Genomic DNA, 22,721 nt, shown 5'->3' with positions numbered 1-22,721 from the left:
AATTCGAACGATAATCGCACGTGTAAACGCAGCAAACGATCAAACGACGAGCGAGAAATCGTTCATTTTGATCTTTGAACATGTTCTCAAATCGTCGTTGATCGTTCGCAAAAAATTTGCAGATCGTTCCGTGTGAACAGTCGTTCGCCGATTTAACCAATGTGTGAGATAGGCTTAAGCGATCGCAAAACGAATTTTCCGTACGATATATCGTACCGTCTAAACGCTGATCGTTATGAAAAAAAAATTGTTACTTTGACATCGTTAATCGTACGATCGGTCCAATTATCGTTTCGTGTAAACGCAGCATTAAACTTCGTAATTTAACAGCTACATCTGTACTTGCCCAGGAAATTAAAGCAATGTCCCATTCCTATCGTGAGATTAATGGCCCTCGGCCCTCTCCAGCCTCCTTGAATTTAAAAAAAATTATGTAGCACAGGGGACTATGCTGTGTTTGTAATTCCCGAGTTATATGAACAGTGAAGCTGAAGCAGCGAACAGCGACGCAAAGGGAAGTTGATCCAGTGCAACCTATTATTCTCTATGGGCGTTATGTATGTTGCAAAAAAAAAACAAAAAACCCATAAACAGCTGTTTATGGCTTTCTGTCCATCCCTGAAGGTGGACCTTAGCAGTTCCTCTATCTTGAGAGTCTTGAGGTCCAAGGGGTGGGACCTGAATGGACAAGACATTTTTCTCTTATGTTTTGTAGGCCTATTCATAAAACTATTTTTTTTATTTTTTTTTATTATTCCTAGATTCTGTTTTGTGACCTGAATATGTGAGTCTGGAGCCTTCGAAGAACAGATTGCTGCTCAGAGTTTTCTAAGTGAGCCACCAAGTACCAAACCCAGTGCTTAGATTTCTCTCTACTGAAACGCGTAGCACAGCTGTGAAAGTAACCATTAGGATTCTGTATTACCCTAGCAGTAACCCGCTACTATATATCATATTTTGTTCATTTTTGTGTTTTTGAGTTTTCTGTGTTTTCCATGAGTGGGTATAATTTCCCCCCCCTCCCCCTATGCCTTCTAGTGCTTTTCTTGCCCCTTCCTGATGGGGCAGAACATGCAGCTGTTGTGTGCTGAGCAGTCTGGACAGATGTGTCTGTGTTTTTTGAACGTTTCAATGTATATAATGTTTGGACATTACCCTGTTTCTTCTATAAAATATCGAAATCTTGTGTGATCACAGCAGAAAACACTCCAATACAACCCTTTGTTTTGTGTGTGAGTGAGAACTACCCACGGGACTATTTAATTGTGGAAAATCCAACTGTTCGTTTTTTGTGGTACTTTACATGTTATTTATCAGTTATATGCATATGAAGGTAAATCTTCCTCCACGTATATAGTTATGCACTCCTATAAAAACAGATCATATCAGAAATATATCATATTTATCTTTTTGTTGTTTTTAAATATAATATATATATTTTAATTATATTTTTCAGTTTTTGCATCAAAACTAGTATATCGGTCCTTTTTGCAAAATGAATTAAAGTATCTCTTCATTGTATTTGCAGCAGGGCTACTAGGTTCCGTGGAGTGTTACAAAAAATCATTTACGTATATTTTTTTTTATCTTAAATTTTATTGTACATCCATCTTCTTGTTTTGTGTATTTATTTTAGCACTTTTTCCCCCCTCCTGAGTTTACTGTGAGTAGTTTTGTACCATTTGTGACCGAATTTCATGCGGATCAGCAAGTTCAACCTCTCCCTTCCCCGTCCTTGTACATATTGTGCGCGTTTCATTTTTCGTTCACACACACACACCCTCCCCCATTGTGTGCTGACAGCTTTGGCGTAAGGTTTTTGGTGCATACAAACAAGGTCACTGTTGATCAGTGTTACAAGTGGCTTGGCAGCTGTTTGTAGAAGTTTACTGGATAGGAACGACGTTCACCTGTTGTAAGTCTTTCGATTTAATTATTTATTCGATGGTCGTATCTGAATTTACTGTGGGGATAACATACACTCTAAATGGGGATCAAGTATTTAAAATCAATTTCAAACTGGCTTTCCTTTGTATCATGGTTTAAAGACCCAGTGCATGTATGCCCTGTGAGATGCAATAAACACCTTGAACAGAAGCAAATGCAAACTACTGGTTGAGTCTGTCGTTTTTTTTTGTTGTTTTTTTTCTTTGGCTTATTGTATCAATACAAATTAAAACTTTGGCGTGGCGTACCAAAACCACTATGCAGTGGCTGATCTGTTGCACAGTGCATAGAGGTAAGACCGCGTTATTTCTTTTATCCTTCCCCTCGATTTGCTTAGATTTTTCCTTTAAGTGGTCCCATGTAAATATATGGAAAGGGTGCATGAAACGAGATCAAATCAGCCAACGAGCAGGCAGCTGATGGCTGACCCTTGCGCCAATTATCGGGTGAATGTTCCTCAGAGCACTCATTAATAATCTGCCCACGTAAAAGGGCCTAAAGCCTTCAGATGTGTATTCTAATTGGCCATATGTATCCTGCATTTCACCACATATTTAAATGCATTTACATTCTCAGACAAGGTTTTAAAGTGTCAAGGTAGTCTATGTCAACAGTCTATATGAAAAAAAAAAGAATGTATATTGTATAAGTTATCATGCTGTAAAACAAAGCTATACTTACCAGAAATCCAGGTCCAGTCTCCTGAAGCTTTGGTGCTGGTTGAAAAAAAAGAGACTAAACACATCAAGTGCTGGCCTGTACAGAGCGTCACAGCTCAATGTGTCCATCAGTTATATGGCTGCCTTCTCTGTGAGCGCAGATGACCTGGGAAACACGGGACTTCCTGTGTTTTAGACTGTATATAACTTGTTTGTGTTGTGTCATGTGGGGATTTAAGTTTTAATAGAAATCAGTTAAGGTTAATTTTTAAGTGTATACCCCTTCTAGTTTTTTTGTTTGATTCGCGGAGGTATAGCCCACTAATATTAGCACTATCTGACTAATTTCTGATTGTTTAATTAATATTTTTGGTTTGGGTATGGCAGGCTTTCTGGCTACAGGTTTAAATATGGAGACATGGTGTAATGAGGTATCGGATGTATTCTCTGAAAAAACACTAATACAAAAGAAATATACACCAACATTCAAATCATCATTTAAGGAATTAACAAGACTCTATAAAGAGCATACCACCTCCTGGTGGGAGGTACAGACTATAGAGCAATATCTAAAACAGGAGATAGTACCGCGGGGATTAAGAATAGGCCTCATTCCCGCAAGTCGCTGTAGGAATCCTGAGCTTATGCAAAAGTGGGAAAAGGAAGCAACAGCCAGTTCCTTGCGCTTTATGCGACTACTCCTTGAGGAGGAGAAAAAAACTCTCACTAGCATAGAAGGGAAATTGAAGGAACAAATAGAAACTGCACGCACATTCTCAGGAGAGAGCGAGTTTAGTGCACAAGAGACACTCTTACAGAATACTATCGAGAAATACCAATACCATCTTAAAGATAGGAAGCACAAACAGTTTAATCGGGATCGATTAGATTTTAAAGAAAATCGTGCCTATAGCTTCCTATCTAAACCGGTACCTAGGGAAACAGAAGGAGAATACACTTCCACTGAGACAGAGGCGTCAGACTCAGAAAGTAGAGGACGAGGGGAAAGAGGCCGGGGAAGAGGTACAGGGAGAAAACCACGTAGAGGTAGAAGAGGGATAGTTGGCAATTCAGAGCAGCCTTTTTTAGACAGACCCTACGTTCCCTACCCCCTCAGGAATCGCCTGAACTAGTACCCTCGGGTCAGCACCTCCAGATTGTCAATCTTTCAAACAGGATTTTATCGGCGGAGGAGATGTGTGTCCTTAGCAAAGGGTTGGGATTCGTCCCTACCAATACCTTTCGGGAATTTCAATGGGTAAAGGATATGCATCTCTTCGTCCGTAAGTTAAGATGGCATAAATTCCATGCTCTTCAGGCAAAAAGAAAGAGCATGGAGTTGGGGATCCCTAGAGACATCATGGAGGGGGGCCAACATTTTGGTTGAACTGATGGATGATGATGGCATTGAGTCAGGTATGGGACCATTTACTAATCTTAAGTGTAAGAGCGACCGTATGCCACCTTTAGGTGATATTTCTTGCATCGATGTGTTCTTAGACTTGGTCCTGAAAGATATGGAAACTATTAAATCAAACCATCATATGAATTATACCAAAAGTGAAATGAAGGCCATTTGTGGATTAGAAAAAGACACGTCCATTGTGATCAAACAGTCTGATAAAGGCGGAAACCTGGTCGTGATGGGGTGTGAGCAGTATAAGGATATGTGCCTCTGCTTGTTGGAAGATCAAACCAACTATAGGTGCTTAAGCTCATGTCCTATGACCAATTTTAGATGTGAGCTGTACTCTCTTATACAAGAAGCACTAGCAGATGGTATCCTTAGCAAAGATGAAGCAGAATTTTTAATACCTAAACACCCTGTCATGGCCACGTTTTACGCCTTACCTAAGATCCACAAAGGAACGACTCCTTTAAAAGGGAGACCGATTGTCTCGGGAGTAAATAGTCTGACCCAAAATATTGGAGTGTATATCGACAAAATATTACAACCGTTCGTAATGTCCTTGCCATCATATACGAGGGATACAACCGACCTCCTTAAGAGATTGGAGGGAGTATCGCTAGACGAACAGTCATAACTTGCCAGCATAGACGTAGAGGCGTTGTACACCTCAATAGATCATGACTTGGGCATTGCAGCGATCGAGTTTTTCCTACGTAGCAGGGGACGCCAGTTTGAACGTCACAATAAATTCATTGTTGACCTATTGCGATTTACTCTCACCAGGAACATCTTCACCTTTAATCGGCGTGTCTTCCACCAGCTCAGGGGAGTGGCCATGGGGAGTCCTTGTGCCCCCACGGTCGCTAATCTCTTCCTGGGTTGGTGGGAGGAAGCCAAGGTGTTTAATGAGGACAATGCCAACTACACGGAGAGGGTAGGCCTCTGGTCCAGATTCATCGATGACGTCTTTGTCATTTGGAGTGGACCAGAGGCCCTGTTCGTGGACTTCATCAAGAGTCTTAATATCAATGATGTGGGTTTGAACTTCACATATGAAATACATAGGGACCGTCTGCCCTTTTTGGATGTCCTTATTTCGCGTGATGGAGGTGGCAATTTAACCACCACAGTATATCGGAAACCCACCTCTACAAATTCACTCCTCCATTGGCAGAGCAGTCATCCGAGACCTCTTAAAATGGGAATACCGAAGGGGCAATACTTACGTATGAGGTGGAACTGCTCTACGGAGGAGGAATTTGAAGCCCAGGCTAGAGACCTACGGGTTAGGTTTCTGTCGAGGGGCTATCCAGACAATGTCCTCAAAAAAGCCTACTGGGAGGCCAAAAATAAGGCAAGAACAGCCTTACTAACACCTCAACAAAGACAAGGGGATACCACAACCACTCGGGTCATAGGGACATATGATTCGGGTGCTACACAGATACGTGAGATCCTCAATAGACACTAGGACATCCTGAAGATGGACCCAGATCTACAAAACAAAATAGGTGTAAGACCAGAAATTACATTCAGGAGGGGGAGAAGTCTAAGGGATCGACTAATTAAAAGTCACTTTATGCCCCCCGAAAACAGGACTTGGCTAGATTGACCTCTAGTGGGCTGCTTTCGATGCAGTGGCTGCGTGGCATGCGTAGAAACAGGTAGAGCGTTTAGGAGCAATATAACAGGCACAAGATATGACATCAAGAGCTTCATTAACTGTAGGACAAAAGGTGTGATCTATAAGGCTACGTGCAGCTGCGGTAAGGAGTACGTGGGTAAAACGATTCGCGAATTCCGCCGCAGGATTGGAGAACATCTATGTGACATAAGACGTGAGACGGATAAACCTTTGGCTAGGCATATCAATACGGAGCATGGGGGAGATACGAGTGGCTTAAAATTCATGGGCATAGATGTGGTGCAAGCCCCAGTACGGGGGGGGGGGGGGGGGGGGTGAACTGGGACAAGAGAGTCCTTCAGAGAGAAACTGAATGGATATTCAGGTTAAAAACAACAGCGCCAAATGGGCTGAATGAACAGCTCAGCTTCTCATGTTTCCTGTAATTTGTGACCTGCTATTGGCATTTAATATGGAATTTAATATGGAATTATGGATTTACTAAAGGGAGTTGAAGAACGCTTATTTATAAAATGTGTAGTAATGCAGCAACCTGACAGGAGTTTGGTTGTGTAAATAAATCTCTCCAGGACATTTTAAAAGAATATTCTATTGGGTTCAGACCCCTGTAAAATATAAATAAAACATGTGCGTACCTTCCTTATGCCTCTGCTGCTATTGTTATGGTATCAGTGCCTTGTGAGCAGTAATTTTTTGTGTTTTCTTAAGTACCTGTCTGCTGAGCCAGTCACTCGCCAGACCATGCTGCAGCCAGTGATTGGCTGAACACACAGGTCTTTGCGCTGACACAGTCCCTGCTGTAAAGCATCTTCTTGTGTCTGACACCATGAACACAGCAGCAGCTTGGGAGCAAGAAAGGTAAGTATCTGTTTTTCTTTTCTATTTTATAGGGGTCAAAGCCTTAAAGGGAAACTATCAGCAGGTTAGAAGTATTTAATCTATTTAATCACAGTGCTCAGATCTGAACCCTATAGGACATCTCTGAGATAAGGTCAATCAGGTTATTCACTACTTCCATATAATTTATTAATTATTCGAGCTCCAAATAATTTATGCCAACTGCACTGGTTGTCTCTAGTAAAATGGCCATTGACTATACTGTACATAGTTTTATTATGCAGCTGCACTATGGCATCCCTGAGCCCATACTATAAGACAATCAAAATTACACTTATTTTGCAATAGACCTGCAAGCATTCAACAAGCCTGCATCAATAAAATACAGAATTAGTGATGTAAAAACAATACAATATATCAATATAAAGTATGTAGGTAAAACTGTATGGGATTTATGCCAATAGTAAACTTTTGCTGGAGTTTCCTTTAAAAATTAGATGGAGGTGGGGGTGGGGTGGAGTATCCTGGTAAGTGGAGGTTTGTCACATATTGTACCTTACATTGGCTACATACTGATGAGACATGATGATGAAACATTTCATTATTGTTCTGTATGATTTCCTTCAAATTTTCAAGATGTTTGCTTATTGCCTTAAAAAATGTACCATTCCCTTCCAGTGGATAAAAACCTGTCCTGGTCATGTGATAAATGACTTTTTCTACTGAATGGAAGAAGGCAGAGTTCTGACTCACACGTGAATGATAACGAAAAGATATTGGAAGACTTCACAACTTTTCAATACACAAAGAAAAATATTACCTTTAATATAGCAACACGTTCTAGTTGCACATAGTGAAGGACCAGACCAACCTAAGCACCATGTAAAGCTTTCACAAACAGATCATTAGTGAAAACAGTCCTTTCCAATGTTATAAAAATGACTAAGCTCACCACTCACTACTTCCTCCTCTTCTTCATGAATAATCTCTGTTGCCCGGCCTCCTGCTCTCTCATGCTGTCAGCTTGTGTTTCTGATTGCAGATCAGTCCTCTGTAGTTTGTCTGAAAGAAACACTCAAATATAGTTGAATCTCCTAGCCCAAATGTGTTGCCGCCATGGTCTAGGGGTAAATCACCTGTGTAGAGACCAACCACAGTTTATTTTTCTTTAGTTTGATTCACCTGACAGAAATAAAAGTTTTTGTTTTTTTTTACTCATTTATTGTATATAAAAATTGAATTTTAAAACTAATTTGGCCCTGATTGGGAATCTTTGCAAAATAATGAGAAAAAATAAAAAATAGATAACTATATTTATTTTCCATCCGAGGAATCGAACCAAGAAAAAAAAACTGTCTCTACTCAGAGGATTTATCTCTAGACCACAGCTGTGAGTGATTCTTTCAGGCATAAAGTGCGTACAGAGGATTGATCTGCAATTAGAGACACAACCTGACAGCATCAAAGATTAGGAGGCCGAGCAGCAGAGATTATTCATGAAGAAGAGGGAGAAGGAGGTGAGGCGTGCAAGCGTCCGGCACTAATGCCGACCCACAACTCCTCTTTGACTCTTCATTACAGTAGGACACCTGAGATTGCGCATAATCCACTCCACAGACAAATAACCAAAAGGTAACATGCTCACTGGAGACCTGCCAACTACAGCACACTGTCAGTACCTCAGGTAGGGCCCAGGTGCTGGCAGATTCCATTTAAAGGAATATTCTGAAGTTTATTAAGTAGAAAAAAAATCCTATGACAGCACCACTGTCATAGTATTGGTCCCCACTGCTGCACTTTTTTTTATGCCTGTGGACAAGATCATGTACAGACACAGTGCAACACAGCATGATCCAATACTATAACAACGGTGGGGGAGCAGGGAAGGTATAGGATTTGTTTCTAAATATGTCCAGGCTGGGCTAAATAAAAAAAAAAATCTGTACTCCCCTCCACTCCTGTCAACATGATTCCAATGGTACCAGGTCCTGCAGCTCAGCACTGGTCTAAGGGTCCTTTTACACACGGGGAATGTAGAAAGGCAAATCAGCTCACCATGTGTGCAATAGTCAGTGGTGCTGGTCCTCAATTACGTCTGGAGCAGGTGGAAGGAAACAGAGATCCGGGCCATTTTCCGGTGGCAATAGGTAAAAAGTGGAAGTCCACAGCTCCAAGTAAAATGTAAAGTCTTTATTTAGAAATCCTCTTAAAATCCAAACATAACAATAAAAAACACGCCGACGCGTTTCAGGACACTGGTCCCTTAATCATGGCAAATTTATACTGAATATTACAAGCTTTTATAAGAGGATATGACCAGTATGTTACAAGGGATACGCCCCCCAAAAGGGAGGAGAAAAACATCACATGATGCTAACAGGTTTATCTGACAGATGTCTGGCAGATTTTTGCAGTCAAAGTCAGGAATGGATTTGAAAAGAGGAGAAATCTTAGTCTTTCCTGTATGACTTGTTCTTTGTTCATAGTCTGTTCCTGGCTTTGGCTGCAAAAATCTGACAGATATCTGTGTGTGTAAAGGGACCCTTAGTCTGAACTCAAGGAAGTTACTACATCACCTTAGACATGTCTAGTTCCTTGTGTCAAGATGTGCCATTGGAATGGCAGTACTGTTATGTTTTTTTTTGTTTGTTTTTTTAACTTCTTCAGTCTGGCCACATTTAATCCATATAAAACAACTTGTATAGGGTTACACACTGAAAACTGGATTTAAAAGAGAGCATATGAACTGCTTACATAATGTTTGTCATTTGCGTTAAAGGGGTTAACCAGGCTAAGACAAACTTGGCTGCTTTCTTCCAGAAACAGGACCACTTTGGTGTGGGTTTTGCAGATCAGTTCCATTGACTAGATTGGAAGTGAATTTTAATACCACATACAACCTGTGGAAAATAGCTGTGTTGTTTCTAATCCTGAATAACCTATTTTAGGTTGCACCGTAGCCCAGCGGGCTCCAAAGTGGAAGGACTATAACTTTCGTAGCAACTAAAGACCTCTTCTCGCCAGTCCTAAGAGAGAGCATTGAAGAAAAGGTGCACTGTTTATTATGGCCAGGCTTGTCGGAGCTACTCATTACAATAAGTGGGCGACCCCTTCAAATGGGCTGTCCCAAAAAAAGAGAAAAAAATTGTCTCAGGGTAACACAGTGTGTCACAGGAAAAGGCAGATCGGCAGCTGCAGGGGATCAAGGCAGTAGGAGTAGGTCACCTTGAGAAGCAGCCCCAAGGAACAGTGGCTCATTGCAGCCATTCTGCTCTAAGGGTATAAACCCACACACCGTACATGCAGCGTTTTTACTGCTGCGATACGCAGCAAACTCGCAGCAAACTCGCAGCAGATTAGATCTAAATAACTGAACACAGCATCAAATCTGTACCAACAAATCTGCTGCGTATTTGTTGCATATCTGCTGTGTATACGGTGTGTGGGTTTATACCCTAAAGGTGCTAATACACCCTCAATAGCTAATGGCCGACGTTTTGTTGGACTGACGGCTAGTCTGCATACTTTGTTTTGCTAAGCATGCATGATGTTTGTGGGAAGAGGTGAGTAAGCTGCTTCTTGATACTTCTGGCAATGAATTAGCACCAGGAAGATCGACGAGATTGGGTTTTGAGTAAAGATGAGCGCAACTCATGCTCAAGTCCAATCATTTGAGCAACATGCTTAAAGAGAACCAATCACGGCCTATTTTTTTTTTTGTTTGTTTGTTATTTTTTACTGCTCCATTTAATTAAATTTCCTTTTTAAACTATTTTTGTAAATATAATACATTTTTTGGCCGGGTTTTTAATATATTCAAATTTCCCTTCACTGTCGTGCGACGGCTCTTTTCAATAGAGTCAGCGCGTGACCGGAAACTCCTGGCTTGCCGAGTGGCGGGAAGGGCACCCATGAGCCTTTGCCCGCCGCTCTGTAAATACATAGTGATCTCGCGGTTGAAGGAATTATAAAGGAGCTTTATGGAACTTCTGGTAATCGCTGGACCAGAAGTTCCTTAGCTGCCAGAAAAAATTTTGTAAATGACGAGGAATGTCTTGTCGATAATAGACAGGAGTAACTGTAACTTTAGATTGGGATTGCTGTTCTATGAAGTTCTATTTGATTGTTGGGTTGGGACAGGGGTTTTTTTTCTATGTTTTGGATTATGTAAAATAAAAATTTTCTAAAATAAAAAAAAAAAAAAAAAAGTGTCACTGTCGTTTACATTTTTTTTTGCAGAAATCAATAGTACAGGCGATTTTAAGAAACTTTGTAATTGGGTTTATTAGCCGAAAAATGCATTGTTATCATGAAAAAGCAGTTTGAAGCTCTCCCACCTGTTTTTTAATGGAGAGAGGAGGTTGAGGGAGATGAGGCACCAAAACAGGACAACAAAGAGTTAATTTACAGCTACATCACAGGACTATCTCCTCTGAAGTCAGCACTGACCACTCTAAGCTCTGAATATCGGTTTTCACACAGGTCTCAGATAGGAGGGGGGGGGGGGGGATCTGTGAAAAGTCTTTTTGAATGCAATTGCCTGTACTATTGATTGCTGCTGCTGCTTCTTTAAGCCTGCCCCATGAAATTATACCTCAGCATAAGGATACGGCATGCAAAACATATTTATGTGCACAACAGTTGTTTCTGGTAAGTCTCCATTTAACTGCGCTGCTCTCTACACTAATATATCATAGTCTGAATACTGGATATATCCTCTTCATACAGCATACTGGATATACTTTCTTAGTAGTTATCCATGCAGAGGTACAAAAGCAGTTAGCGTCCTTTTACACAGACAGATTTATCTAATAGATTATTGAAGCCAAAGCCAGGAACAGACTATAAACAGAGCAGTCATGAAGAAAAAGAGATTTCTCCTCTTTTAAATCCATTCCTGGCTTTGGCTTCAATAATCTGTCAAATCTGTGTGTGTAAAAGGACCCTAGATGGAAGTGAGATGAAGTCCTGACTATGATTAATCACCTATTACATATACTCAGTCCTGGGCAGCACCTTTCCCTCAAGGGAAGAGGCTATTTGCAGGTAAGGAAAAGTATGCTGAAGGCATATTTCACTTACATTGTTCTGTGCAGCTGATCCAGAGATCTCCTCCTGAATAACATGGACAATAAGTAGTCCTCTCTATTATGTGCAGTAGTAGTAGTCCTGGATATTCATGAGAAGCAAAAAAACTCCGCCCACCAACTGTTGATTGGCAGTTATCTCTCTATGCTGTGTATAGACAGTCAACTGTCAATCAGCAGCTGGAGGGCCGGTGGAGGGGTGTGGCAAGAATCCAATTCTCCTGCATATTAGCAGAACGGCTGAACAGAATAATGTAAGTTATACACCGATCTGTTTATGCTGCCCTCATTTAAGGCGGAATAAACCTATTGAAGGATTCCCTTTAATAAAGCTGTTGGGAAAGTGTGATTGGGCATAATAACGTCTGACATGAACACAATGTGCACTTTTACTGTCAAATAATATGACAGCGTTCTAATAGCGAGGAATACAAGGACTATAGACGGCTCCATAATACATGTAACATTTTATAACAAACTGGCTATGATTACAATCTGTACACACATAAGGGGAGATTTATCAAAGGGTGTAAAATTTAGACTGGTGCAAACTGCCCACAGCAACCAATCACAGCTCAGCTTTCCATTCAGCACTGCCTAAAGCTGAGCTGTGATTGGTTGCTGTGGGCAGTTTGCACCAGTCTAAACTTTACACCCTTTGATAAATCTCCCCCATACTGTATAAATCTCCGATGGCAACAATTTATAACCAGGCTGACATCATCATCTTCAGCATGGGCGGGTGACTCGCGGGCAAGCATGTGTACAAGATCATTTGTATTCTTTTATTTTGCCATGTGCTTTACACGCACGGGAACAAACTCTGCTGTTTTATGTGCTTTTCATGCCAATATGAGTGACTGCTACCATAATGAAACAAAAAGTCTCAAGGCAAAGTGATTGCGAGCTTCCATTTCTGTAAACACACTTTTCGTAAGAGGTTTCGTATACTTAAGAGCAGTCCTGAGTTCTCTATATCTACAGCAGAGCTGCTGGTTTCTTCCAATAAATATCAACATTACAGAATTCCTTGGTTTCATGTAGGTAGTGTGTTTTCTTCGCCGGCTTCCAATATTACCTTCATTGGCGCTTTGATAGGACAATCAAGACCAGCACTAGAATTCGCCATTTTTAGTGCGTGATCTAAAAAAAAAAATCTGCATTTTTCCTTCAAAGCTTTTTTTTAAAAAATTTTTTTTAAATGTTTCAGGTGATATTTTGAAGAAGGTTCAACCTTGAGAACAATCAGCATTGTTTCCATGTATCCAGAGACATATCTGCGCATATTTGGGTGGAGTAATTCTCACGGCTACATTGTAATCCTGTTGTTCGGACCCAACGTCCACCCACTGGTGGCCTGAATAGATTGCAATGATTTTCCTCTTCCACTTTTTCTTGTTGGGTTCCTTGAGACGGATGTAAATACCAGAACCGCTCGAACCATTTTCGGCATCACAATACTGATAAAAAAGTTCGTTAGATTCCACCGATACACTGCAAAAACGGTAGACCAGCTGTCCTGGTCTGTCATCGTCAAATCCAGAGAAGTGGACTCTACTGCCCGGCATCTTATTGATCTCGGGACTTATGCCGAGCTCCATGTAGTTCTTTTTCTGTGGCCGTTTTAGTTCCAGAACTGCATAGTCATAGTCCAGGGCCATGCTTTCCGATACGTCCTTGAACCAGCCTTTAGGAACCTGAATGGCTTTCACTCTTGTCCACTGAAAGGAAGGCTTTCCAGCCATGGAACCCTTTTCTCTCTGCGGTGTCTTCTCGGTGTCTTCTGCTGCCGACCTTTTCTGGACTGATTTCCTCTGTTTTCTCTTCCCCCCCTTTGTTGCACTCTCTTCTTCACTAGGTGGGTTCTCTCTGTTTTTCTTGCCACCCTTACGTCTTTTGCCTTCCCTCTTAGTTCTGATTTTAAGGATTCCGACTCGTAACTTTTTGGTATTCTTGATGTAATCTGTGCCGTCGTGTACACAATGGGCTGCCGTTAACACATGTTTGGGTGAAATAAGAACACCACTGCAGCCAGAAGACAGCTTGACTGCCGTACTAAAGGGGTAGTTGGTCATGAAATGCTTGTCAGATATACTGAACCTACTGTCTGTACCATAGACTTGCCTCTTTCTTCTCACGGGATGTCGGACTGTGGGGCTGGTCTGATTGACCCTGACAGGCAGTTGAAACTTCACTCTTGTCATGATGCGTGTACCATTGTCAAACATTGTCTCATAGGAAAGGTAGTTTTCCAGATCGTCTTGAGTGGGTGGTGGTAAGTTCTTCTGACATTCAATTCCACAGGTTCCATGGAGTTCCTGTACTGGTTCTGCTTGAAATGTTGGACTCTTGAGCTGGACAACATCTGAACTGACAATGTGAGGTATTTCCTTGGTGTGCCAGTTGTAGGCCTCTTCGTCTTTATCATCTGCCTTGCTGATGCTTGGCATTAGAGTGGAGAGTAGGAGGAGTACAAGATGTAGGTGATGCATTGTGCCCAATGGTCTTAACCTAGGAAAGGGAAAATCCATTAGAAGGAATACTTGATAAGTATACAATTATTATACAGTGATTAATGTGCTCTGTGTCTTCTGTATGACTATATTGTATGTTTATAATTTAGCATTCAAATAGCATTTCATATATAATGTATGTTTGTCATTTCAACTGTGCAATAACAGTCCATGAATGTGTACCTGAGAAGTCAAGCTCTAAAAAGTCATGCCTACCATACAAGATTGTAAAGTTGAAGAGTTGGTCTTATAGGCTGAACTTAAAGGGAATCTGTTACTAGGTTTATGATTCCTTAAATGAGGGCAGCATAAACTACTCATAAAAATGCTGAACAGATCAGTGTATTACTTACATCATTTTGTTTAGCCGTTCTCCTAATATGCAGGAAAACAGGATTCTTGCCACACCCCTCCCCCTGCCCTCCAGCTGCTAACTGCAGTAGACTGCCTATACACAGCATGGATAGATAACTGCCAATTAGCAGCTGGTGGGTGGAGTTTTCTGCTTCTCATGAATATCCAGGACTACTGGGCCCATGCACATAATTGAGAGGACTGCTTATTGTCCATGTTATTTAGGAGGATATCTCTGGATAAGCTGCACAGGACAATGTAAGTGATAAAAGCAGTGGTCTGGATTATATATATATATATATATATATATATATATATATATATATATTTTATATATGGATATATATATATATATATATATATATATATATATATATTTTCTTAAATATTTAATTTGACGAGCTCTACAACTATAACTATGTTGGGTTAGATGAGAATACCCCTTTAAGCATTCTACATAAGCAGAGGTATTGAGGAATCCATTTCAGTTTATGTATCCAGGCATGGTAAATTATGCCAAATATGCCCACCCACAAATTACAGTACCCTCAAACATCTCACATTATATTTACATTTATGTTCCATCTATAAAGTAGTTCCAGGTCACTGTGTAAAGAAATGTATCAAAGTCATTAAGGCAAACAGATGACCGCTCCATGTAAAGTAATGTTTTCCTGCTTCACTCCGTCACAGCTCATCAGCACTCTGGACCACAAGAAGACGCACAATGCAGTGTTGTCTCTGCAGATCATACTGGTGTCAACCTGAAAAATGTTGGGAGACCGAGAGAAATATTCCAGACTCTTCTCACTTCCATGCAAATCCCAAATATTTTGCTGTCAGGATGTCGGAGATATAATCCACCACGGACATTCTTTATTATTGATTACTGATTGTCCAGCGAAAATCTTTTTCTTTCAAAACTGTAAAGTTATATAGATTTGTAATTTACTTCTATTTAAAAATCTCAAGTCTTCCAGTACTTATCAGCTGCTCCTGTCCTGAAATGTTTTCTTTCCAGTCTGACACAGTGCTCTCTGCTGACATCTCTGTCCAAGACAGGAACTGCCCAGAGCAGCAGCAAATCCCTATAGAAAACCTCTACTGCTCTGGACAGTTCCTGACATGGACAGAGGTGTCAGCAGAGAGCTCTGTGTCAGACTGGAAAGAATACACCACTTCCTGCAGGACATACAGCGGCTGATAAATACTGGACTTGAGATTTTTAAATAGAAGTAAATTACAAATCTATGTAACTTTCTGAAACAAGTTGATTTGAAAGAAAAAGATTTTCGCTGGAGTACCCCTTTAAATAAAGAGTGAAAATTCTGTCTCAAGAAAACACTGGGCCATTACCTAGGGGTTATAGAACGACATGCCTTTATAAAGGGAGGGGCACACATTGCTGCAGTCTGCTTACATATTAGCGGTCACACCCCAAGATTGTTATTTAAGGCTAAACTATAGCTGAAATAAGGAAAAGTGGAATATTCTGGTGTCCACTGAACTATTTTGGATGCATGGCATAGTAGGCCTATGGGGGAGATTATCAAACTGATGTAAAGTAGAATTGTCTTAGTTGCCCCTAGCAACCAATCAGATTCCACTTTTTCATTTTTCAAAGAGTCTGTGAGGAATGAAAAGTGGAATCTGATTGGTTGCTAGGGGCGACTAAGACAATTCTACTTTACACCATGTTTAAAGGGGTTGTCCGGCGAAAAAAAATTATTTACAGAATAACACACATTACAAAGTTATACAACTTTGTAATGTATGTTATGTCTGTGAATGGCCCCCTTCCCCGTGTTTCCCCCCACCCACGCTAGACCCGGAAGTGTGGTGCATTATACTCACCGCATGTCGTGTCGTCCACGGTCTCCGATCGTCAGCAGTGACGTCTTCTTCTGGAGCTTGGCGGATCTTCCCGAGTGCCGGCCACCCTCTGCAGCGTCATCCGAAGCTCAGCCGCGATTGGCTGAGCATAACTGTGCTCAGCCAATCGCGGCTGAGCGGCTGATGACGCGGCCACGTCATCAGCTGCTCAGCCGCGATTGGCTGAGCATAGTTATGCTCAGCCAATCGCGGCTGAGCTTCGGATGACGCTGCAGAGGGCGACCGGCACTCGGGAAGATCCGCCAAGCTCCCGAAGAAGACGTCACTGCTGACGATCGGAGACCGTGGTCGGCACGCGACAGGTAATGTATAGCGCACCACACTTCCGGGTACACGGGTGGGGGTGGTGGGACACGGGGAAGGGGGCCATTCACAGACATAACATACATTACAAAGTTGTATAACTTTGTAATGTGTGTTATTCTGTGAATAATTTTTTTTCGCCGGACAACCCCTTTAATAAATCTCCACCTATGTATTCTTCTGAGGTTAATATTATAAGTACCTATGTATTGTTATTGCTTTATGAGCAGTGATACAGATACAGGGAGGGGGTGCGGACCCTTGTTTACAGTAATGGTGCGTTTACAGAGAGAAATTTATCTGACAGATCTTTGAAGCCAAAGCCAGAAACAGGCTATAACAGCAGGTTATAAAGGAAAGACTGAGATTTCTCCTCTTTTCAAATCCATTCCTGGCTTTGGCTTAAAAAATCTGTCATATAAATCTCTCTGTGTAAATACACCATAAGGCACTGTCAGCATGTAATTCCTAACAATGTCCAGTAGATGGCAGGAGAGCATAAGAAAGACCCCATGTAACCGCAACACAAGTCTATAGAGACTAATTTCATAGATCAGTAACAGGCTGTCCAGGCATGATGGGAATTGTAGTTTTGCAACAGCTGGAGAGCCGAAGGTTCCCCATCCTTGCTCTAAAAGATGGTTACATGGGAGGTAAGGGGGTTACTCTTATTCATATTGGTAAGTCTCTCTTCTGTACATGCTAACAGATAAAGTAACCATATATACATATACATATATATACAGGGTGGTCCAAAAGTAGGTGGACAGTATGCGTAATAGGGTTATGAAGGGGGAGTTTTATCAAACATGGTGTAAAGTGAAACTGGCCCAGTTGCCCCTAGCAACCAATTGGATTTTTCAAAGAGTCTGTGAGGAATGAAAGGTGGAATCTGATTGGTTGCTAGGGGCAACTGAGCAGGCTTTACTTTACACCATAGGGGAGATTTATCAAACATGGTGTAAAGTGAAACTGGCTCAGTTGCCCCTAGCAACCAATCAGATTCCACCTTTCATTCCTCACAGACTCATTGAAAAATCTCACTTTACACCATGCTTGATAAATCTTTCCCTTCATAACCCTATTACACATAGGGGGGAGATTTATCAAACATGGTGTAAAGTGAGACTGGCTCAGTTGCCCCTAGCAACCAATCAGATTCCACCTTTTATTTTCCAAAGAGTCTGTGAGGAATAAAAGGTGGAATCTGATTGGTTGCTAGGGGCAACTGAGCCAGTTTCACTTTACACCATGTTTGATAAATCTCCCCCTTCATAACCATACCATCCACCTACTTTTGGACCACCCTGTGTGTGTGTGTGTATATATATATATATATATATATATATATATATATATATATATATATAATCTTATATACATGCTAATATTTTTTAATGTTCCGAGTCCTAAAGGAAAACTGTGCATGAACTTGCTGGTCTGACTAAGCCCCAGGGTACAATCCTGATTTAATACGTTGCAGAGCCTTGTCAGGGAGGAGGAATCGTGATATAATTTCAACAATTAGTAGGAAAATGAGAAAAGTTAATATGGCGACCACATTTCTGGGTCTGGTCCTACAACTACAAGGCGGACTCGTTCCCGGCTCATTGATTACAGAACACAAGAATCCGATAATACAGCAGACATATAAAGGGCAGTGGTGAGACTTGATCCTGTGCGCTCTATAGCAGGGGTAGGGGACCATGGTGCTCCAGCTGTTGCAAAACTACAACTCCCATCGTGCCTGGACAGCCTTTGGCTGTCCAGGCATGATGGGAGTTGTAGTTTTGCAACAGCTGGAGCGTCAAGGTTCCCTACCCCTGCTCTATAGTTACCGACAGTCAATAGTAATATAATGCAACCATCAGCAAAAAAGCTACAACACACATGTTCATGCAGTCATCAATACAATAAAATCAATCAATCAATAATTTCTACAGTATCTATACATTAATTTACAGAATGGAGGCTGTATATATATATATATATATATATATATATATATATTATATATATTGTCACAGCAGCATCCTCTGGATATTCAGAAAGGACGTCACCCCCCATTCAAAGTTGTATTTTGCTTTTTCATCCAAAGAAGTTTGCCAAGGTGCTGCGGATGTGTATGGGCTAGGCTTACCTAGGAAAGTATAGGTTGACAGCAGTCATCTGGCAGGCAGCTCCTCATTCCCACTCTGTGCTGAGACTGAGGTCCAATCCTAGAGGTAATGACAGGACTGAGTGCACCTCCAGCCCATGCACAAGAGGGGAGGGACATGCAGTGCACTGGGCAAGAGGAGGGCAGGAGCTGGGGAGGAACAGGGGAGTGCTGAGACGCCTTACTAAGGAGACATTTGAGGATAAACAATTTCTAGGAGTTGAAGTGAAGGTACCAGAAAAGTACTCAGACTTATAGCTGGATTGTGTCCTGGCGCTTGGCACAGGCAGAGGGCGCTGCGGAGCACTGGTCAGTGCTGAGTTCTCACATAAAGCAGCATGTAATCTGAAGATTTACATGTTCAGCTCCAGCACATTACCCTGACTTGTATCTGAGGAATCACTCACACATTACGGACTAGCCGTACCCCCCTGTAGCATACATCAGGATATAAAATTTTATTACATAACAATTCCCGGCTCATTAAAAGAAGCTGTCACACCCCATTACTGTAGTATCATACATTATCAGTGAGTATTATATTTTCATTAAATGGTATATTCCCCCCCCCCCCCAGCAGTTTCAGGTGGGCGGTCGGTGATCCTACTCACCTGTGACTACCAGACCAGAATAGATGCGGGAGCCCGGAGGTTATTTAAAGCAACTCTGCACCCACAATCTGACCCCCCTAAACCACTTGTACCTTCGGGTAGCTGCTTTTAATACAAGTTCTGTCCTGGGGTCCGTTCGGCAGGTGATGCAGTTATTGTCCTAAAAAACAACTTTTAAGGTTGCAGCCCTGTGTCGAATTGGCGTCGCCTAAAGTGTTTATGCCCTAGGATTGCAGCACCCCTCCATTCCTCCTCATCACTAGGAATGCGGTTAAAATGTTACCCTTTAGGCTGTTGTTCACATATGGCGTTTTGCCACAATTTTCCAGTGTCATTTTTGCAGCAATTTGGCATAAAGGAAACAAAAACGCCACGTGTGAACACACCTTAAAGGTCTTGCAGCTACTTGACATTATATTACTTATTTAAAGGAGACCAACTGTGAGAAAAATGTTGTTATACCTATAAATATGTCCCTATATGTCCCCAGGTCGTTTCCGGGCATATAAGTGAGCTCTATAAGTGTTACTTCTATGTCTCAAAAATGTTTTTGGAAAACCTACCAATGTAGGCATGGGGGCAGTCTTGAGCTCCTAAGTAGTCATGGCTGGCGTGAAATCTTGCAAGCAATCAGGGACTCAGGGACAGCCCCTCTCCGACACTTCAGGCACGTGTGATTACTGGCAAGATTTCCCGCCAGCCGTGACTAGTAAGCAGCGGTGGCCCATAAGCGACCACATAAATGGGAAAAATCATATCTCTTGCACATAGTAGTTAGAACGATCTCACTCAGATATCTTCTATGTCTGTCACTCAATGAACCTGGAGGGGTTAATTCCAGTACTTATCAGCTGCTGCATGTCCTGCAGGAAGTGGTGTATTGCTCTCTGCTGACACCTCTGGCCTAGACAGCAACTGTCCAGAGCACCATGTCAGACTAGAGCATACATCAGCTGATAACTACTAGAAAACTTTTTTTTTTTTTTTTTAAAGATGTAAATTGCTAAACTTTCTGATACTAATTGATATGAAAACATTTGTTTTTCTCCAGAGTACCCCTTTAACCCTAGAAAATACAGTCTGTGCTTCAACCCCTTCTCACAAAGATCACATGGGTGACCCCTGCTCTGAACTACCCTTTGTCTGCCCCTACTGAACACCCTACTGTATATGTCTCTATGACATATCAGAAGGGGCTGTTGGTGCCCATTCTAGCAGAATGCACAGTGGAATCCTATGCAGGGTGAGGAATGAATATTTGAGGTAAAGCGTGCAGGATTGAAGTCTTGCTAAATCTGCACATAATAACTGTGTTAGCATCAAAAGATTCCCAACTACAGGTCACTTTATGTCTTCCCCTGCTAATAAATGTTTATGACTAATATGGTGACAGAATTTACAATGGTCTATGCTTCTCAAGGAATCACCAGCTTAACATAGGAAAGCTGTGCAAAGAGTTTCCTTACTCTATCACAGTCAATGTAATTACCCTATACTTAACAAGACCGGCGTTTTAAAGTGCATGCCTGCTCCGAAGATCAAGGTTATGTCTTAACCTATTTTCTCCTGTTGTAAATTGTACGTCTCCCTGTAATTATACAGCAGACCATGGTCCAGTCATCTCCACCCAAACAGCATCCCTCCACAAAACGACAGGAATACGTTAAATTACTACACATCTACTTATTTGTTCTACAAGAGAAGCTACAGTAGGTTGTAAATGCTCTGCATGCAAATCCTTTGGGCAATAACAATGGGGGCCATTCGCCACCATCCGGAAAACAAGTAAAGGCAAGTTTAAAAAAGTTGATTGAAAGCATATATAAAGTTCTCCAGTACAGGCTTATACTGAAGGGTGAGGTCACACGAGTCTGTAAGATGTCCTGCTAAACAGCTGACCACCTACAGGATATCACAAATTCGTATTCTACTGCGGTGTACTGTAGTATACTGAGGGGTTGTTGCTGGGTGGTGTAGTGCAACCTTAGGGCTCACCTTCAGGGCCGTATTTGCCACTAGGCACCCGTGGTCCGGTGCCTAGGGCGGCGCCCTGCGGGGGGCGGCACCTGCAGGGATCAAAATATATATTTTTTTAATAAAAAAAATATTTTTAACCCCCGCCGCCCTAGGTATCGGACCACGGGTGCCTTGTCCGCGGCTGGAAGGGGGGGGGGTGTGTGTGTGACGCCGCCGCTACCGCCACCGTTGTGCAGCCCCGGGGCACTCGGGGTGAGCTCCTTCCGGCACACGCTGCTTCTATCTCAGGCCGGCAGCTCACCCGTGCAGCCCCGCGGTGCCCGAACTTCTTCCTGCTCGGCGCGATGACGTCACGAGCGCTGCAGCAGGAAGAAGTTCGGGCACCGCGGGGCTGCACGGGTGAGCTGCCGGCCTGAGATAGAAGCAGCGTGTGCCGGAAGGAGCTCACCCCGGACGCCCCCGAAGCTGCTTTGGGGGGACCTGCCTAGTGTGCCTCTGCCCCCAGCTGTTCCCTCTTCCCCACACAGCTTCTCCCCCTGCCTGTGCCCCCCATCTGCTCCCCCTGCCCCCATCTGCTCCCCCTGCCTGTGCCCCCCCTGCCCCCATCTGCTCCCCCTGCCTGTGCCCCCCATCTGCTCCCCCTGCCTGTGCCCCCAGCTGCTCCTCTGCCCCCCAGCTGCTCCCTCTTCTCCCCTTGCCCCCCCCCAGCTTCTCCCTCTGCCCCCCATCTTCTCCCCCTTCCACCCCAGGTTCTCCCCTGCCACCCCAACTGCCCCCATCCTCTCCCTGCCACCTCAGCGGCTCCCCCTGCCACCCCCAGCTGCTCCCCCTTTCTGTCACCCCAGCTGCTCCCCCCCTGTCACCCCAGCTTTCCCCCCCTGTCTCCCCCAGCTGTCTCCCTTCCCTAGTCCCCCCCCAGCTGCCTCCCTTCCCCAGCCCCCCCCCAGCTGCCTCCCTTCCTCAGCCCCCCCCAGCTGCCTCCCTTCCTCAGCCCCCCCCAGCTGCCTCCCTTCCCCAGTCCCCCCCCAGCTGCCTCCCTTCCCCAGTCCACCCCCAGCTGCCTCCCTTCCCCAGTCACCCCCAGCTGCCTCCCTTCCTCAGCCCCCCCCCAGCTGCCTCCCTTCCCCAGTCACCCCCAGCTGCCTCCCTTCCTCAGCCCCCCCCAGCTGCCTCCCTTCCCCAGTCACCCCCAGCTGCCTCCCTTCCCCAGTCCCCCCCCCAGCTGCCTCCCTTCCCCAGTCACCCCCAGCTGCCTCCCTTCCCCAGTCACCCCCAGCTGCCTCCCTTCCTCAGCCCCCCCAGCTGCCTCCCTTCCCCAGTCACCCC

General features: G+C 43.1%; 2 protein-coding genes across 12 annotated transcripts in view; one reads left to right on the top strand and one right to left on the bottom strand.

The window, feature by feature from the left end:
* The window catches only part of SNAP91 (synaptosome associated protein 91), a 92,423-nt gene extending 90,331 nt beyond the window's left edge, over positions 1-2,092 (top strand). For 10 of the 11 annotated variants that reach the window (XM_069973529.1, XM_069973524.1, XM_069973522.1 and 7 more), the window contains one exon: positions 762-2,092. The gene's annotated coding sequence lies outside the window, so the exon portion shown is untranslated. The remainder of the gene's footprint in view (positions 1-761) is intronic. The other variant, XM_069973521.1, reaches the window with a different exon arrangement.
* A 10,134-nt stretch (positions 2,093-12,226) lies between these two features.
* Positions 12,227-19,027, bottom strand: PRSS35 (serine protease 35). Its single transcript, XM_069973519.1, has 2 exons — positions 18,790-19,027; positions 12,227-14,097 (listed from the first exon to the last, which is right to left on the bottom strand). Exons 1-2 carry the CDS (start codon positions 18,816-18,818, stop codon positions 12,816-12,818), a joined length of 1,311 nt encoding a protein of 436 aa, XP_069829620.1. The 5' UTR covers positions 18,819-19,027; the 3' UTR covers positions 12,227-12,815.
* Between the last annotated feature and the right edge of the window lie 3,694 nt (positions 19,028-22,721).

This window comes from Dendropsophus ebraccatus, chromosome 6 (assembly GCF_027789765.1).
Source record: "Dendropsophus ebraccatus isolate aDenEbr1 chromosome 6, aDenEbr1.pat, whole genome shotgun sequence".
Lineage (NCBI taxonomy): Eukaryota > Metazoa > Chordata > Amphibia > Anura > Hylidae > Dendropsophus > Dendropsophus ebraccatus.
This window is presented reverse-complemented; position numbering and strand designations above follow the sequence as displayed.

What these genes read in the sequence shown, in the direction of transcription:
- PRSS35 (XM_069973519.1), bottom strand. Translation starts at nt 18,818, where the DNA reads ATGACTGCTGTCAACCTATACTTTCCTAG. An exon ending in GTCAACCTATACTTTCCTAG is followed by an intron (nt 14,098 to 18,789) that starts GTAAGCCTAGCC and finishes TCCCTTTCCTAG; the next exon opens with GTTAAGACCATTGGGCACAA.